Here is a 20355-nt window from a genome sequence, read left to right as displayed (position 1 = left end):
AGCGGTGGCACGGGGAACTTTATTAATTACGACTGGACGGTTAATATATTGGTTAGGAAATGGGTTGTGGGGGAGGGGTCGGTGTGGGAGCGAATGGAGGCAGCATCTTGCAAAGTTTTTTTAACGGCACCTCTGCCGTTCTCACCGGCTCAGTACTCCACAAGCCCAGTGGTAGTGGCAGCCCTGGGAGTGTGGGGGCAATGGAGGCAGCACATATGGCTGGAGGGGGTGTCGGTGTGGTCACTGATCTGTGACAATCACCGGTTCGCTCCGGACGGGGGGGGGGTGGCTTCAGGAGGTGGCAGCGGGCAGGGACTTGAAAGTGCAGGGTTTTGTTTGGAGGCAGGTCCAGAGCATCCCTCATCTCCCACTAAGGGGACTACAGGATAAAGTGGGGTCAAAAACAGGGGTTGGGCAGGGGTGGGTCTTGGAAATATGTAAGGAACTAATGGAGTGGAAGGGGTTCTAATTGGGGAGGTGAAGAGGAAGTGAGAGGAAGAGCTAGGAGGGGAGTTGGAAGTCAGGATATGGCAGAAGGTCCTGAGGAGAGTCAATGCATCCTCGTCAAGTGCCAGGCTTAGACTGATCCAATTCTAGGTGGTCCACAGAGCACAAATGACTGTGGCCCAGATGAGCAGATTTGTTGAGGAGGTGGAGGGCAGGTCCTGCGAATCATGTGCATATACCTGGGCGTGTCCGAGGCTGAAGTAACTTTGTCAGGGATTTTCGGATGTCATGTCAGAGGTCCTGGAAGGGAGGGTGACTCCGAGTCCAGCGGTGGCAATATTTGGAGTGTCAGAAGATCCGGGAGCCCAAGGGGGGAAGAGGCGAACGTTTTGGCCTTTGCCTCCTTGGTGGCCGGCAGATGGATTTTGCTGGGATGGAGGGACTCGGAGCCCCTTAAGGGGTTCATTACAGGGATTCACTCGGAGGTGGCACCATTCGGCTTCTTCAAGGAGAATTGACTGCCAGCAGATCGGGGGGAGGGGGTCACGGGGAGGCATGGAAGTGACGAATAAGGGCAGGGAATCTAATGTATGGGTAGTTAGGGTCTAGTTCTGGGGCAGTTGGGTATGTTATTGTGGGGTTTTTGTGTGTGTTGGATTTCTTTGATGTTTAAAATGTTAAAATTATAAATGCCTCAACAAAATATTTTCTAAAAAAAAATATTGTCATAGCAAGTATCTGGCCCTCATCACATTGCTGTGTGCATATCGACTGCTATGTTTCCCACATGACACCACTGCCGGCACTTCAAAAAAGTATTTAATTCACTATAAAGCATTTTGAGACTTTCGAAATGTGAAATAAATGAACATTCTAAAAATATTAAAACCTTGAGTTTCTGTCAAGCCTCCTTCTGTGCTGATTTTGACGTTACTCTGCCATTGGTGTTTCATACTCCTTGGTTTGATTTGGTCCATTCCACTTTTTATTCAGACACGAATCCCTTTCTCCCTCACTTTTTGAAAATGATAGGGCTAACGGTTGGAACAATCACTCTCACTGGCGAAAACGTACTGGGTAAACTAATGGAACTAAGGTTGACAAGTCCCTGTGGACCTGATGACACATATTCAAGTGTCTTCAAAATGGCTGCAGAGATATGGCTGTCGAAATAGTGAATGTATCGGAATATACAAGCAGGATTAGACATTCAGGCCTTCAAGACTACTGTACCATTCAATAAGATCATGGCTGATTTGGTTTATCTCAAGTCTACTTTGCCGTTGACCAGCCATAACACTTGACTCTCTTGACTATCAAAAATCTGTGCCACTTCTGCCTTGAATAAATTCAATAACCCAGCCTCCATATATGAACAACCCTTTGAGAGAAAAAATTTCTCATCTCTATCTTAAATGGTGGACACATAATCCAGAATCAATGTGGTGTTGAACAGATATGTGTTCACATGCAGAGATTGAGGAAACTGGACCTGTATTCTTTAGAATTTTGAGGTGATCCAATTGAAACGTACGCAATTCTTACTGGGCTTGACAGGGTAGATGCAAGAAGAATATTTCCCCCTGGTTGGGAGGGGCAGTCTCAGAACAAGGGGAAGGTCATTTTGGACTGAGATGAAGAGGAATTTCTTCGAAGAGTGGTGAATATTTGAAATTTTCTACCCCAGAGGGCTATTATGATGTTCAAAGCAGAGGTCAATATATATCTAGATACCAATGGCATCAAGGGATATGGGGATAGATAGTAGGGAAAGATGTCATGATTCAGTTAAATGGTGCAGCAGTCTCGAGTGGCCTACTCTTGGGTGCGCTTCTCCGGAATGATTTCCAAGTGTGTTAGTGAGCAGGAATTGCCGTGGGTTTTCCCGGCACTCGTCCAGCAATGCTATTCAACGTCAATTGGTCCGCTTAACGAGGCCTCACAGGCTTCTTGTCCCAAATGCCGGCTCGCCAGCCCCCCCCCCCCCCCCCCCCCGCTGCTAGCAAGGTCGAGCAGCATTTAAACTGCACTTTCTCAGCCAACTCGCAGCAATGGCGCTGAAGAGACCGGCCCCAAGATTCAGGGATGCTGACCTGGACATGGTGGAGGCCAGGAGGGATGTCCTGTATCCCCGGTGGTCCAGGAGGGTGAGCCACAGGGCAGCCAGTGCTGCCTGGGAAGAGGTCGTGGCAGCTGTCAGCTCGGGCAGTGTGACCAGGAGGATTGGCCTCCAGCACCGGAAGGTCAATGACCTACACCGGGCAGCACAAGTGAGAAGACACTAACATCCCACCCCTCAAGTGAGCATCCTTCCAGGCAACCCCCAACCCTCCCTCCAGAACCCCCCCTCCCCCAACTGTGAACCATGCATGTGGCTAACAATGCTCTCTCTGTGCCTCCTCAGGAAAAGCTCTCCTATAATCTGTGGGAGAGGTCCCAGACTGGCGGTGGGGTGCCAGACTTGAGAATCCTCACCCCTTTCGAAGAGATGCCCTGGAGGTGGCTGGGATGGCTTTGCACAGCGTGGAGGTTGGCAGACACTGCAGAGGTGAGGAACCACCGGGCTCCACCCGGAGGACCTGTCAAGTGTGAGTACTGATCGCTTTACTTTCTTTCAATTTAGAGTACCCAATTCTTTTTTTTCCAAGGGGCAATTTATCAAGGCCAATCCACCTCAGCAGCACGTTTGGATTGTGGGGGTGAAACCCACGCAGACATGGGGAGAATGTACAAACGCCACACGGACAATGACCCAGGGCCGGGATTTGAACTCGGGTCCTCAGCGCTGCAGTCCCAATGCTAACCACTGTGCCACGTACCGCCTTACTGACCATCCCTCCCACTGACCACATGTCCATTCTCACGGAATCTTCTGATTCTGAGAACACTGTGGAGGAGAGCTCCGAGGATGCAATTGTTATAGTCTCGGCATAACTGTCATCCCCACCCTCCACCCGCGCAGATACACATGTCGGTTGGACGTTAGTGGTCAGGCTTCTGGGGCACAATCTGGTGAGTACCACACTGCTGATGATGCACATCTAGTGGAGGCAGGAACCCCAGGCAAGACAGCAGTTGGAGACCGGCCAATTGATTTAATTAAATGAGTTAAGAATTCACAAACTCTGATGACACAATTTCAATTCACAACACTGCATTAATAGTTGAGGCTTCTGGATTATTAATCCAGTAACATAACCATCGTACAACTATATTTAGGGCAGCACGGTGGTGCAATAGTTAGCACTGCTGCTTAAGGCGCTGAGGACCAGAGTTCGATCCTGGGTCACTGTCTGAGTGGATATTGCACATTCTCCCCGTGTCTGCATGGGTTTCACCCCCACAACCCAAAGACGTGCAGGGTAGGTGGATAGGCCACGCTAAATTGCCCCTTAATTGCAAGAAAAGAAATTGGGTACTCTTTAAAAAAAACGATATTTTTCGTTGCAGCTCTAAATACTGGATGATAGGAGAAATGACCTGATACAATGTAATAGATGGCGAAAACTGAGATTATGCTCATTTTTGCTGTTCTTGAGAGGTTATTGATTATCTTATGGCATTGCATCCAGGTTCTTGAGGTGAGGATGCTACTGCAAACCTGATCCACAACCTCTTGGCATATTTTCTCCCCCATGTATTTTCTTTCCAAACTATTAGATGATCTTTTTCCTTCTACTTGGGGAAAGTACACATCCCCTCTACCTTTCCTCAGACAACACTTCTAGGGATGCATCAGAAATTGTGAGTTGCACCTTTTCTGACCTGTTGCCATGTGAATGCTCCAGCAGATTCACAATTTGGTTGTCAAAGTCTTGGAAGTTAGGGAAATGCGCCTTCTTTAAGAGGTACATTCACCTTTTAATATAATTGTCAAGTCAGGTGAGCGAAAAGCCTGCTGCTGACATGATCAACTTAGCCATCAAATGTATAATAGTGAGGCACTCCACAATGCAGCCAGGCCTCACACCAGCAAATGTTTTCTGGACTGACGAAACTTGGGTATATTGCCAACTTTGGAGCTTAATCCGACCAGCAGGACATGTCCCACTTTACTGGCAGTCAAACCATATGTAGTTAAATTGAATTAAATAGCCAGCAGTGCAGAACAGCAGCTGACATTTCACCACACCTAACCTTCTTTTCACTGAAGCTCACAGAATAGCTCCATTTTTGTTTTGGAAGCTGCATTCATTTGTTTTCAAATTAAAAACCTTGGCAATATTTTCCTAGTCAATGGAACAGGTCAATTTTACCCCACCACCATAGCTCTCATTGAATTCATTCAGAATGGCAAATATTAGCGGAAAACAATTTTTAATCCATGGAAAGATTTTGGACAGCTAACTGATCTTGGGGTGTTTTCTATTATTTGCAGATTAAACAACCCACATAAAAAGTGACATTGATATTGGCATGCCTAACCAAATACCATTTCAAACTTTCAAGTTGCCGGTCCATTCTTGAAACAAAACTCTGCATACAGCCTCAGGCATTAAACTCTTTTAAACTGAATCTAGTATTACAGATATATTTTAAATTAAAGATTGCATTTGCAATACATTATTTTCCAGTGATTCAACTGCAATGTCGAACCTAAAATCTTCTAGCTGTTCCCAACATAGGTGTCCTGAAAATTGTGTTTACTTCCAATTTATAACTTTGGTTGAGGTGTAAATGTCATGAAAGGGATCAGTTTATTTTGATTTTTAAGGAATTGTATTGTGGCAGAAACAAAGCCCAGAACTGTCTCTAATTTGTTCCCATAATTTTATTACAATAAATTCAATGCTTCAGCAGATTTCAGAGTGAGGTATTATAAAACTCCTGAGAAAGGACTGTTTGTTTCGGCTTTGTGGTGTCAAAACACAATAGGAAGTCTAAATCTATTGCAATGTGAAATTGAATCTCCTCAACCTTAATTTAAATGTTTAAAGAGCAGGGATTATCTCCTTCCCACCCATTAAACATATATTTTTCTAGCTCCTAGGAACATAGAAATCAGCCTTTTGAGCCTGCTTCGCCATTCAATCAGATCTGATGTCTTCCTGGTCTCAAATCCACCTCCCCACCTTTTGCCCATATCCATTTAACCCATTAAAAAACCGAATCAGAAATATATTTATCTCATTCTTCAAATCATTTAATGACTCCAATTCCACCGCACTATGGGGCAGCGAGTTCCACAAATTCACCACCCTCTGGGAGAAGTAATTCCTCCTCTATGCATACTTTTGCCGAACTCTCTTTTAACAGGTGTGTTTGTTAAAGGCCCAACCAAACTGCAACTCAGCACTGTGCCAGTGTAAATGTTCTTTTAAAGTGTGACTTGTCAGATATATTGTGAAACAATCAGTAGTATTGTAGCAGTAATATTTACCCACTGATTCTAAATACTTTCTGAGATATTCACTAACCCTTACATTAGATGGCTGCATTTATGAGGTTGATGCTAGACACGACAGGATGATTGCTTAAAACATTTTCTTATTATAACATTTATTTAGGTTCCAGGAGAGAAGTTTGGCACCTCTTTTTCTGGTGTGAGCTTGGCATCCAGCCGTGGCATTCTCATTAAAGAGAATGGGACTTTTAAGTCCCATTCCAGAACATAATCATAATAATCAAGGCCAGTATTCTTGTGGAGTCATTGGGGAATGCAGCATCATTTGAGGTGCTGCCTTTGAATATGAAGCTACGTCTAAATTCTGTTGGACAGAAATAATCCCATGTACTATTTTAAGGCTAGAAAATTCTGCAGAATCCTGTCGAAAATCCTTTCCTCAACTATCACCACACACAATAGAGTACTGTGTGTAAAATAGCTGCTACATTTACTTATATAAAATCGCTGAACTTCAAAGTAATTCATTACTTGTGCAACACTTTGTGATGTGATATAATAAAGCATTTTGTGGATTTCAGAAGACAAAAACATAACAGGTTTTTACAAAGGTACACAAATTGACTATGCAGTTTCTTTGAGCTTGGAGGATCTTTTGATATTAAATGGTGGGAGAGATATATTATGATCTTGAATTGCAGCAGTACACAAACATTCATCCTTGATCATGAAGTTATTTTTCTCTGCACACCAGTCATTCCTGTTACTTGATGGTAAACCTCTGTTTCAGAACACTTAGGGAACAGCAGTTAATACTTGTTTTATTAAGTTGTTCATAAATAAACCAATGTTATGAGTTTACTTCAGACACTTGAGATGAAAATTTAATCTGGATATCAAAAAGCAATGGCACTGTCCCAGTACCTTTGATTCATTACATTAGCATGTTATGACGTTATTTAAAAAGCCAAAGACACAGCTACTATATTTTCATTACGGTATCTATAACTGGTCATTTGTGATTGAGTAAGGTAAATGAAATTGTGAAAATGACATTCTTAAATACTGTTAAATTCAAATCTTCCACAAGATAACCAATTTAGGGTACTCTTATGAGAACACATTTTGTACAAAAATAACTCGTTAAAAATACTAAACATTAAGGACTTGAAATAAAATTAAAATCAGTGCATGAAGATCCTGCACAGAATGTAGAATACTTTTGAATATGTCAACTGATTACAGGATATAAAAAAGAAACTCCTGCCTGTGAATCAACAAATTACAATCTGCCAAAAACATGAGATACTGTGCTTTTTTAAACAAAATCTAAACATAGCAATACAATAAAACAAATATTGATTGTAATTATCCTTGTGAATGTATTACTGCTGTTTCTCTCAATTAAGTCAGTAGGGAAATATTCAATTTGTACATGGTTATTTTCTAGGCAGTAATGCGTACAAAATTGAGTAACAAAAGTTGCTAATGCTTGAGGATTATAAAACAAACAACAAATCTACATCAAACAGCTATGAAAACTGAAAAATGCAAACAACTTTTCCTAAAATTAACATTGTTAAGTGACTATCTATGCAATTTGTCAGATGTTTTCGTCAGAAATTAACGATGACAGAATCGTTGTCAGCAGTCAAAAAGATATTGCACAGTTTGTGCTATCTTATTGTTAACTTAAAGAGGCTGTTACAAAAATCAAGTTTGCACATACACAGCAAAAAAATGTAAACATACAGGGTTTCAATTCGGTTGTGAAGAGGTCTTTTACATTATATACGTTAGAGTTAGATTACATGCCAGAAATACACGTTATGGTATTCTAAGCCTTAACATAACCATCATATTGCTACTAGGGTACATCATGCAGTAGGTGAAAACCCAAAGGTAGTTAGTGCAAAATACCTTAAGCTAATTTGTCCGCATATCTGAATTATGCAGGATACAGTGCAGCTCCACAACAATGCTGCTGTCTCTGCATAGTCTTGCAAATAATAGAACTAACCACAGAGTTTGTTTTAAAGCTTTAATGAAAAATTAAAACTGAAACTAAAATATTCTATACCTAGTCAGATGAATAAACAGTTTGTAAACTGTTCATGGCATCTCGGTTGTATTCAATTTTCTTTGTAGAACTTAAATGACCTCTGGTGAAAAATCTGTGCAACTACACAAATATTGTTACTCCGACTGAAAGTTTTTCATTACAACATTGGAGTCCAAATGTGCTCCTTGATTCAAGGAAGAGTAAATGTCTCATTATGTTTACTGAAGGGAGGTCATTGAATAAAATTCATCATTTAATGCTTTATAATATTTCTTTATGTAGATAGTCTTGGTGCTTCTGAGCTACAGGTTTCAAATTGACAGTTTGAAGGACACTTTTCTTTCTGTTTGCATGTCAGAGGAAAGAAGATGAAAAAAGAAAGCATTTAGAAAACATTTTAGATAATGGTAATGTTTGAAACGAATAAAAACAAGAATCAGTACCAAATATCATAATTACGATCGTGCAGAGAAGTTTCCATCAAATGGAAGAAATGATAGCACAGGACACAAACATTTCTTGAGTGATAATGATTCATGCCGGATGTCATCTCCACTGAAAGTCGTACAACACCAGGTTAAAGTCCAACATGTTTGTTTCAAACACTAGCTTTTGGATCACTGCTCCGAAAGCTAGCGTTTGAAACAAACATGTTGGACTTTAACCTGGTGTTGTAAGACTTCTTACTGTGCTCACCCCAGTCCAACGCCGGCATCTCCACATCACCACTGAAAGTCATCATTTAGTACATTAGGAATACTAGAGGAAGAATTTTAATGGAGTGGAAATTGGAGCGACTAGCAAACTATCTAGTTTATAAAACTCCTGAGTCTCACATACATACTCTGATCTTCTCCTGAAGTCAATCTGGTAGGGAGAGGTCAAAACTGATAGGGTGTAAATTGGTTGTCAAAAATCTACAAACTCATCCCTTGACATGTACAGAATGGGGGTAGGGAGATCAGCAAAACAACTGGAAGGTGAGGTATCCTCCTGCTCTTTTGGTCCACATAGAACCTTTAAAAATGTACAAATAAAATCACTTACCAAGGTCTCCTGTGATCAGGATCCTCGCTGCACCAACTTTTACTGGCGAGTTGGAGAGTGTGTGAATCTTAGTGAGGCTTACTGTTAAAATGACTGAGCAATTTCAATTATAGGTCCCTGTTCGTCCGGGTGGATGGCCTGTTCACGATTGTGTAAAGGGAAACTATTTCTCTTTTCTGCTAGTTCATCTAAAATTTTACATAGATATCTATACCATATCTATTAGTGTTCCTTATTTTAGTCAAAAAAATATATAATAGCAGTACGATAGTTGATTTGTGGAGAATTTGCTCAGTGACAACACAAATAAGGAAAATGGAACTCTTAGTCATTGTAATGCAATTTCTCTGCAAAATACTTGTTTCTAGGTTCTCATGGCCAAATTGTTTTCAAACATGCAACATGTGCACTTGTGGGCAGCACGGTAGCATTGTGGATAGCACAATCGCTTCACAGCTCCAGGGTCGATTCCGGCTTGGGTCACTGTCTGTGCGGGTCTGCACATCCTCCCCATGTGTGCGTGGGTTTCCTCCAGGTGCTCCGGTTTCCTCCCACAGTCCAAAGATGTGCAAGTTAGGTGGATTGGACATGATAAATTGCCTTTAGTGTCCAAAATTGCCCTTAGTGTTGGGTGGGGTTGCTGGGTTGTGGGGATAGGGTGGAGCTGTTGACCTTGGGTAGGGTGCTCTTTCCAGGAGCCGGTGCAGACTCGATGGGCCGAATGGCCTCTTTCTGCACTGTAAATTCTATGATCTATGGGAATAAAGGAAGACAGAGACACTTGTAGGTGTACAGTATTTCTCTTACTCTGTTAGAATTGAGTGATAACGGGCAGCATGGTGGCGCAGTGGTAGTACTACAGTCTCACGGCGCTGAGGTCCTAGGTTCGATCCCGGCTCTGGGTTACTGTCCGTGTGGAGTTTGCACATTTTCCCCGTGTTTATGTGGGTTTCGCACCCACAACCCAAAGATGTGCAAGATAGGTGGATTGAACATGCTAAATTGCCCTTAATTGGAAAAAATGAATTGGGTACTCTAAATTTATTTTAAAAAAAGAATTGAGTGATAATTTAAATGAATATATTTTCTCAATAAAGTACTTAAAAATATTCATCACCCTTTGGTATAAGATGGAGAAGTTTGCAAAATAACCTTAAATACAAAATCTAAAATGGCAATAAATCTTGAGATTGGAATTAACAAGCCATGACAGTGCATTGCATGGATACAAAATAAATTAGGTACTTATACTAATTTGCATTTGTATTAAGCAATATGTGGAAGCTCCCTGCCCAGGCATGCAAAATGAAACATTAAAAGTTAATATTGCCTAGTGCATATTAACACATTGTACAAACTCAATTTAATAGATAAGCAAGCCCATTTTTAGATCTGTTAAGCCAGCCGCAGCAGGATGCGTCTGCAATAAAATGCTGTAGGATGATGTTAGTTTGTAAATAGGTAAATGGTACAATCCTCCCATTTACCCTCTGGGCAGGTAACTCACCACTATACCCCAAATCACATGATGATGGGCATTTACATCTAGGAGCTCTGTTGCTCCTCAGTTTTGTCTTGTGCACTTCTGAATTCCTGCAAAGATCCCATATCTGCAGAAAATAATCAAAGCACTTTATGTGGATCAGTTATCTGCCAAACATCTTTCAGAACTTTGTGGGTTTTGTTGAATATGTTGCCCTAGGTTGCACGTTTATATTAGTGCAAAATAGTTTGGCTTTCTGGTGCTAAAGCTCAAAGTGACTCTGAGGCAGGAATGAGTTTCATTCTGCTTTGCTTCAGTGTTAAGATCAGGCCCTTACTCCAGATACAAGCTGGGTTTACACTATAGTTAAATCATTAATGGCACGAAAACTGGTTACAATTTTATTGTAAAATTACTAAGCTATGTAAATTTACTGTACTGGTGTGTGAAAACACAAAGTCCAAATAACTCAAGTCTCTGGATTGCACAGTAGCGGAGTCATTAAAATTTCCCAACAATGTTCATGATTTTTTAAACAATCATGAATGGCGCAGGAAATCTATTTAAATTAGACATTTTAAGAAACTTGAAAAAATCATACTTTAAATTTAACTGATAATTCAAGTATTGATTTTCCAAACACATTTATAGAAGAGACATCAGAATTTGCACTGAGTGCTGAATTTGGGTGCATTTGAGTGCTATAGTGAGAGTTTGGTGACTGAGGAATATTAAGGGTTTATTTTTTTATTTGTATCTAAAGTCTAGTCTTTCTTTCATTTAGTTAATTAACTAAAAGGTTGCTGTTTGGTTTAGAAGGAGAGTTTTCAATCAGCTTTAAACAAAGGTTCTACTTGTAACTACTTGCAGCTGGAGCTTGTTAATTAGTTAATTGGATTAGGCCAGTTTTCAGAGGCTAGAGTCACAGGATAAATCTGAGCTTGTTACAGTGTAGACGTTGTTTGCACTGAGTGCTGAATTTGGGTGCATTTGAGTGCTATAGTGAGAGTTTGATGACAGAGAGAGTGCTGAATTTGGGTGCATTTGAGTGCTATAGTGAGAGTTTGGTGACTGAGGGAATGCTGAATTTGGGTGCATTTGAGTGCTATAGTGAGAGTTTGGTGACTGAGGGAGTGCTGAATTTGGGTGCATTTGAGTGCTATAGTGAGAGTTTGGTGACTGAGGGAGTGCTGAATTTGGGTGCATTTGAGTGCTATAGTGAGAGTTTGGTGACAGAGGGAGTTAGGTGAGGAAGGAGTAAGGAGCTCCTTTCATTTCATTTCCTACATTTCCTCAAACAGCGTGAAGGGAGCCGGGAGTTTACAGAGAGTACAGCTGACTGGGAGCAGAGTCGGAGGGCGGAGTTCCAGTTGGTTCACAGTGCAGCTGTATTCTGTAAGGTAAGAGGGAATGGAGGCTTGGGAAGTTGCATGCTCCTCCTGTAGGATGTAGGTGGTGAGGGATACCACTGGTGTCCTCGCTGACTATACCTGCGGGAAGTGCACCCAACTCCAGCGAGACCGTGTTAGGGAACTGGAGCTGGATGAACTTCGGATCATCCTGGAGACAGAAGGGGTAATAAAGAAGAGTTACAGGGAGGTAGCCACACCCAAGGTACAGGACAAGAGTAGCTGGGTTACAGTCAGGGGAAAGAAAACGAACGGGCAGACAGTGCAGGGATCCCTCGTGGCTGTTCCCCTACAAAACAAGTATACCGTTTTGGATGCTGTTGGGGGGGGGGGGGGGGGGGGGGGGGGGGGGGGGGGGGGGGGGGGGGGATGACCGACCGGGGGAAGGCCCAGCGGCCAGGTCTCTGGCACTGAGTCTGACTCTGGGGCTCAGAAGGGAAGGGTGGGAGAACAGAAAAGCAATAATGATGAGACTCAATGGTTAGGGGAATAGATAGGAGATTCTGTGGTCGCAAGCGAGACTCCCGGAAGGTATGTTGCCTCCCGGGTGCCAGGGCCAGGGATGTCTCGGATCGTGTTTTCAGGATCCTTAAGGGGGAGGGTGAGCAGCCAGAAGTCGTGGTGCACATTGGTATCAACGACGTAGGTAGGAAAAGGGGTGTGGATGTAATAAACGAGTTTAGGGAGTTAGGCTGGAAGTTAAAAGCCAGGACAGACAGAGTTGTCATCTCTGGTTTGTTGCCGGTGCCATGTGATAGCGAGGCTAGGAATAGGGAGAGAGTGCAGTGGAACACGTGGCTGCAGGAATAGTGTAGGAGGGAGGGCTTCAGGTATTTGGATCATTGGGGTGCATTCTGAGGAAGGTGGGACCTGTACAAGCAGGATGGGTTGCATCCGAACCAGAGGGGCACCAATATCCTGGGAGGGAGGTTTTCTAGTACGCTTCGGGAGGGTTTAAACTAATTTGGCAGGGGAATGGGAACCGGACTTGTAGTCCAGCAATTAAGGTAGCCAATGTTCAGGACGTCAAAGTGTGTAGTGGGGAAGGTAACACTGACAAAGGAGAGTACTTGCAGGAACGGAGATGGGTTGAAGTGTGTATACTTCAATGCAGGAAGCATCAGGAATAAGGTGGGTGAACTTAAGGCATGGATCGGTACTTGGGACTACGATGTGGTGGCCATCACGGAAACTTGGATAGAAGAGGGGCAGAAATGATTGTTGGAGGTTCCTGGTTGTAGATGTTTCAATAAGATTAGGGAGGGTGGTAAAAGAGGTGGGGGTGGGGGGGGGGGGGAGTTGCATTATTAATTAGAGATAGTATAACAGCTGCAGAAATGCAGTTCGAGGAGGATCTGCCTACTGAGGTAGTATGGGTAGAAGTCAGAAATAGGAAAGGAGCAGTCACCTTGTTGGGAGTTTTCTATAGGCCCCCCAATAGCAGCAGAGATGTGGAGGAACAGATTGGGAAACAGATTTTGGAAAGGTGCAGAAGTCACAGGGTAGTAGTCATGGGTGACTTCAACTTCCCAAACATTGAGTGGAAACTCTTCAGATCAAATAGTTTGGATGGGGTGGTGCTTGTGCAGTGTGTCCAGGAAGCTTTTCTAACACAGTATGTAGCTTATCCGGCCAGAGGGGAGGCCATATTGGATTTGGTACTTGGTAATGAACCAGGGCAGGTGATAGATTTGTTAGTGGGGGAGCATTTTGGAGGTAGTGACCACAATTCTGTAACTTTCACTTTAGTAATGGAGAGGGATAGGTGCGTGCAACAGGGTAAGGTTTACAATTGGGGGAAGGGTAAATACAATGCTGTCAGACAGGAATTGAATTGCATAAGTTGGGAACATAGGCTGTCAGGGAAGGACACAAGTGAAATGTGGAACTTGTTCAAGGAACAGGTATTACGTGTCTTTGATATGTATGTCCCTGTCAGGCAGGGAAGAGATGGTCAAGTGAGGGAACCATGGTTGACAAGAGAGGTTGAATGTCTTGTTAAGAGAAAGAAGGAGACTTATGTAAGGCTGAGGAAACAAGGTTCAGACAGGGCGCTGGAGGGATACAAGACAGCCAGGAGGGAACTGAAGAAAGGGATTAGGAGAGCTAAGAGAGGGCATGAAAAATGTTTGGCAGGTAGGATCAAGGAAAACCCCAAGGCCTTTTACACATGTGAGAAATATGAGAATAACTAGAGCGAGGGTAGGTCCGATCAAGGACAGTAGCGGGAGATTGTGTATTGAGTCTGAAGAGATAGGAGAGGTCTTGAACGAGTACTTTTCTTCAGTATTTACAAACGAGATGGGCCATATTTTTGGAGAGGACAGTGTGAAACAGACTGGTAAGCTCGAGGAGATACTTGTTAGGAAGGAAGATGTGTTGGGCGTTTTGAAAAACTTGAGGATAGACAGGTCCTCCGGGCCTGACGGGATATATGCAAGGATTCTATGGGAAGAAAGAAATGAAATTGCAGAGCCGTTGGCAATGATCTTTTCGTCCTCACTGTCAACAGGGGCGGTGCCAGGGGATTGGAGAGTGGCGAATGTCGTGCCCCTGTTCAAAAAAAAGGGAATAGGGATAACCCTGGGAATTACAGGCCAGTTAGTCTTACTTCGGTGGTAGGCAAAGTAATGGAAAGGGTACTGAGGGATAGGATTTCTGAGCATCTGGAAAGACACTGCTTGATTAGGGATAGTCAGCACGGATTTGTGAGGGGTAGGTCTTGCCTCACAAGTCTTATTGAATTCTTTGAGGAGGTGACCAAGCACGTGGATGAAGGTAAAGCAGTGGATGTGGTGCACATGGATTTTAGTAAGGCATTTCATAAGGTTCCCCATGGTATGCTTATGCAGAAAGTAAGGAGGCATGGGATAGTGGGAAATTTGGCCAGTTGGATAACAAACTGGCTAACCGATAGAAGTCAGAGAGTGGTGGTGGATGGCAAATATTCAGCCTGGAGCCCAGTTACCAGTGGCGTACCGCAGGGATCAGTTCTGGTCCTCTGCTGTTTGTTATTTTCATTAATGACTTGGATGAGAGAGTTGAAGGGTGGGTCAGTAAATTTTCAGACAATACGAAGATTGGTGGAGTTGTGGATAGTGAGGAGGGCTGTTGTCAGCTGCAAAGAGACATAGATAGGATGCAGAGCTGGGCTGAGAAGTGGCAGATAGAGTTTAACCCTGAAAAGTGTGAGGTTGTCCATTTTGGAAGGACAAATATGAATGTGGAATACAGGGTTAATGGTAGGGTTCTTGGCAATGTGGAGGAGCAGAGAGATCTTGGGGTCTCTGTTCATAGATCTTTGAAAGTTGCCACTCAAGTGGACAGAGCTGAGAAGAAGGCCTATGGTGTGCTAGCGTTCATTAGCAGAGGGATTGAATTTAAGAGCCGTGAGGTGATGATGCAGCTGTACAAAACCTTGGTAAGGCCACATTTGGAATACTGTGTGCAGTTCTGGTCGCCTCATTTTAGGAAGGATGTTGAAACTTTGGAAAGGGTGCAAAGGAGATTTACCAGGATGCTGCCTGGAATGGAGAGTAGGTCTTACGAGGAAAGGCTGAGGGTGTTCGGCCTTTTCTCATTAGAACGGAGAAGGATGAGGGGCGACTTGACAGAGGTTTGTCAGATGATCAGGGGAATAGAGTGAGTAGACAGTCAGAGACTTTTTCCCCGGGTGGAACAAACCATTACAAGGGGACATAAATTTAAGGTGAATGGTGGAAGATATAGGGGGGATGTCAGAGGTAGGTTCTTTACCCAGAGTAGTGGGGGCATGGAATGCACTGCCTGTGGAAGTAGTTGAGTTGGGAATATTAGGGACTTTCAAGCGGCTATTGGATAGGTACATGGATTACGGTAGAATGATGGGGTGTAGGTTAATTTGTTCTTAATCTAGGACAAAAGTTCGGCACAACATCGTGGGCCGAAGGGCTTGTTCTGTGCTGTATTTTTATGTTCTAAAACTCAAATTTAAATAATGTGAAATGATGGTAGTCAAATTCAAGCAGTGAATTAGATAAATATGTTAACTCACTGTATCTATTATTATTACTGCCACAATGCTTAAAATAGCAATTTGAAACATTTTTTTAAACTTTAAAGATATGTAATCCATCTACTTTTAATGAACAGTTTAAACTCCTAGCCAATACTTGTATTTTATGATGTTATCATACTCGTCAATGCTTTTACTATTTTGTAAAAACTCTCTAAACAAGGTTTTTGACCTGAGTACCTTATACTAACACTGTTATTTTACTGATCATTAAAATGGTTAATTCTATTAAAATGCACCATGTGCTATTTCCAAAAATACTGACAGGCTTGACCCAGTAGCTCTGATAATAGAACATCAGCCTTTTGTGCAGCCTACATTCATATCTCAGTCTCTAAAAATCAGGCTGACATCCATAGGAAAGATTCAGGGCATCATGTTCAAGATGCTATGTTCAACACGCCATTATAGTTGGACCTGCACTGCTATTGTCAGAAGTACCTAGCCTACCTGCAAAACACTGCTCCTGTTGGCTGACATGGAATGGAAAGTCAAAGCACAAGAAAAAATAAAAGAGAGGGAGTACAACAAAGACAAAACACAATAAACAAATAGAACATCTAATTTAAATGTACATGGACAACCTTCCAACATTGTGTTCCATTTCTTATAATTACAAATTCATGCAAAGACAATAACAATTTGAATTTTATGTGAATGTTAGTTGGGACTACACATGTATATATATTTTGATGCAAGATTAAAACAGCCAGTTACCGATTACATACAGAAGAAATGCACAGCAAGGAATGAACCAGCCATGCACAAGGTGAAACATGCATGATAACATTACACCATCAATTTGCAAAGGTTTAAACAAGCAAGGTTTTTTTTATTAAATTGACAATACAAATACATAGATTATATATAACCTTCAATGCTAACTTAATTTTTCATTTCCACACAAGTGATAACTATCACATAACTCTAGTATCAAATTTATAGGAACAAAATGAAAAGACACTAGCACTGATCTTCTAAAACCAGCTTCACTTAAAACTATAAGTCCTCTGATGGATACAATACCTGGAGTTCAAATAAGTGGACAACTTTCATCAGGATCTTCATATTTATTAAATTAATACCATTTGTGTGGACATGCTGGATCATTTTAAACTAGGGAAACCCTGATTTTTATTTTATAAATTTAGAAGCTTTGTACTCAGAACTAAACCAATTTTTTAGTTTTTTACCAGTTTAGTTTTACTGAAATGTTTCAATGGACACTAGGTAGTCTTAAGTTAATTTGTTAACAAAACCCTATGACAGTCCATGATACGATTCTTACACATTACACTGGTTTCTTAATGAAGTAAACATACACATTGCATTTTTTAATTACCAGGGTACTTTGTTGTTATTTAGGTTGACAATAGTCAGATATTTTCAAATGTAAACTGTCCTTTATATAATAAAATGCCTTTGATTATCTATAAGAAATAAATCAAACTTTTCAAAAATGTATAATTGTACACATCTGATTTTTGAGGACATAAAAAAATTATATTTTATTATTTTTATAACCCCGACAGGAATCTTTAATGACTAGAACACAACATTAAGTAGCGGCAATTAAACTTTGTTTAGAAAATCCATTATGACTAAATAAGATAGTATCTTAAAATAAGATACTTCATACATCTGCTATCTTTAACTCATCAGTGGATGAAGAGGCAGGACATTGCTGTTGGTTCTTACCACTGAATAGACTATTCCCAAACTATGTTTTATTATATGGTGTATGATACTATAATCCAAGCACTGATCACCATGTGCCATGGTATTATCTCAACTGTTCTTTCATCAATATCATGCTGTCGTTATCCAATTTAGCTTACTTACTGCAAATGCAATAGCACCGAATGATAAAAATCTAAAGTCAAGTTATGACCACCTTATTACCGCATTGCTAATGTCTATCTAATAGAGCAGATTCTAAACACAGAGAATTGCTGTAATACACAACAATTGCTCAGCGAAACTGTGATTACTAATTCAATTAAATGTTGTGTATATCAAGGTGAGTGATGTTGGTGCTAGGAATGGAGCTGCTGGTCATCTCAAGAATCTTCACGCATTTTTTGGTTAAGTACAGCAGCACGATGAAACATTAAGTAAATTTGTCTACTCTGTTTTAAGCTGCCGTACTTCAGAAAGGGATTCCTTCAAGACCAGAAACATTTTTTCATTTTCTCATGTCAGTCTTGTGGAATTTGTGGTATTGTTACGGTGCAAAGCTCACTAGTAACAAGACAAGCTCATTTCAGACAGAACATTTTAAATATGTGTCGCTTTCATGCCATCAGTTTGGGGACTATTCAAATTTATATCAGAAGTAAAAGGATAACAATTCCAGCACTAGTTCCCTCTCTAACCCAAATCAAAACTGAAAGGTCAATTTAATACCCATCTAAGTGAGCATATTATTACTTTTCACTTGTCATTCAAAATTTCTCTTGGTGAATAACTTCAGAATGAGAAGGAAACAGAAAAAGCTTTAGGCTTACAAACCACTTGCTTTGCACGATATGGATATTGGGCAGGATTCTCCCGCCACATCCGCCCAGCGACCGGTGAATCCCACCCGAGGTCAATAGACTACAGTATTTCATTGTCTGTGGCTCACCCATGGCGATCTGGTGGTGGGCGGGGCAGAAGAATCCAGCCCATAGTATTTATGGGCTGGTTTAGCACACTGGGCTAAATCGCTGGCTTTGAAAGCAGATCAAGGCAGGCCAGCAGCACGGTTCAATTCCCGTACCAGCCTCCCCGAACAGGTGCCGGAATGTGGCGACTTGGGGCTTTTCACAGTAACTTAATTTGAAGCTACTTGTGACAATAAGCGATTTTCATTTAATTTTCATTTCATTCAAGAGGTCCGAGATGTATTCCATTGTAACAAATCTGAAACAAAATAGTACCCCAAATATACAGGCAGGATTTTCCATTGGCCAGCAGCAGGATCTTCTAGTCCCACCATTGTCAATGGGGTTTCCCACTGAATGCATCCCTCTCTGCCAGGAAACATGCGACGGGAGTGCGCTGCCAGCAGGACCAAAGATCCTACCGGTGCGAACGGCTGGAAAATTTAAGCCCATGTTTTAAAGTTTTACTAAGAGTTAAATATTTCTTTAAATTGAAATTTCAATGATGCTTTTTGTTGTCATGAGCTTTTTAATTTTTTTTAAATATAAAATGGACAGCAGTGTGGTATTTGAAAATGTTAGCATCTTAATATTTGAAATTTAGTTATGGTTTATATCTGCATACAAAAGTAAGGTAAGCCTTGCAGGTATATTTTTCATTAAGTTCAGTTAATATTTTGTGTAAGCCAATGTAAGGAAATGTTGCAGTGTCATTATTATTGTTGTTACATTGTTGTTGAATCAGATCGTAAAATATGAAATTTCCATTAAAACTAAAAGCTGCTTAGTTGCAAAAGTTATATATTTTTAAAAAGTTATTTTTGTTCAATTCCCCTCACCAGGGCTTCTTTGCTTCTCCAACTCCCTCCCTTGATTTATTTACCCCCTTAGAAGAAATAATTTGAGCTGTTCTCTGTACCTCCCTGTGACAATCCAATTGAAATTAAAAACTTGCCATATAGATTATAAATGCAGACCTGTGCCCTATGCAACATGGGCTATATTGATACTTTAATTTGTGAAATGATTAGCTGTGCTTTGGCTTAATTACTATATTATCTTTTTGTGAGGTTGTTGAGTCAGAAAAAACTAAGTGAAATGTATAAATATGCACTCTTTATAAGCTTTCATTAATGCAAAAAAATAATTCTTTTACAAAATGATTAAAGTAGTTAGACTGATGAATTTTGTATTTTTAAAATATATAACTGGGCAAAATTCTTTGCAGTACTCAAGAACCTTTGATCGAGTGCTGCAGAATGACACCAGCTTAGAAAAAGCCAATACAATATTTCCTTCTTGTTAAAATGCATATAACTTTCTACTTGGGACATGGGGCGGGATTCTCTGGTCTCATGGGACCCGTTGCAAGCTAGAACGAAAAATTTAGTGTTCCCACCAAAACTCCATTCACTCAGTGGCACCAGAAAATCTCAGCCGCAACGAGGATGGAAGATTCTGGCCCTGTTATTAATTTCCAAGAAAATGCTGAGTACAAGATCTGTTCAGAGAACTTCCTTCAAAAAAATTTGTGAAACTTAAATCGAATATGGATTCAGACAAAAATAAAAAGGATTAAATCCAGAAACCAGAGCAGTTAAGTTTATCAACAAAACAAAATGTATGTGTATACTAAGTTATTAATGAAAATTAGATTAGTTTTATGCATGCTGATTTCAATACAAATGTTATGAATGCACACAATTTCAGACAGGAAACCAGCGTGGTTGAACTTCTGAATGTGCCAATATCAGCCAAGGAAGGTTGCATAGATACATGGTGCAAAATTATCCCCTACCCGGCGGGGCGGGGGGTCCCGGCGTAGCGGAGTGGCGCCAACCACCCCGGGGTCGGACCTCCCCAA

At 41.3% G+C, this 20355-nt stretch overlaps 1 protein-coding gene across 25 annotated transcripts in view; it reads right to left on the bottom strand.

Moving 5' to 3' along the window:
* Positions 1 to 6595: 6595 nt before the first annotated feature.
* The window catches only part of LOC119972565 (girdin-like), a 649171-nt gene continuing 635411 nt past the window's right edge, over positions 6596 to 20355 (bottom strand). For 22 of the 25 annotated variants that reach the window (XM_038809477.1, XM_038809479.1, XM_038809482.1 and 19 more), the window contains 2 exons: positions 16297 to 16319; positions 9536 to 10510 (listed from right to left, as the gene is read on the bottom strand). In XM_038809477.1, coding sequence (XP_038665405.1) covers positions 10259 to 10510; positions 16297 to 16319 — 275 coding nt within the window. In that variant the 3' untranslated portion in view covers positions 9536 to 10258. Of the gene's footprint in view, positions 8197 to 9535; positions 10511 to 16296; positions 16320 to 20355 lie in introns of those variants that run through there. The other 3 variants (XM_038809527.1, XM_038809601.1, XM_038809654.1) reach the window with 3 other exon arrangements.

The sequence above is a fragment of the Scyliorhinus canicula genome, chromosome 1 (assembly GCF_902713615.1).
Source record: "Scyliorhinus canicula chromosome 1, sScyCan1.1, whole genome shotgun sequence".
Lineage (NCBI taxonomy): Eukaryota > Metazoa > Chordata > Chondrichthyes > Carcharhiniformes > Scyliorhinidae > Scyliorhinus > Scyliorhinus canicula.
Note: the sequence above shows the minus strand (reverse complement) of the source record. Positions and strands in the feature narration are given on the sequence as shown.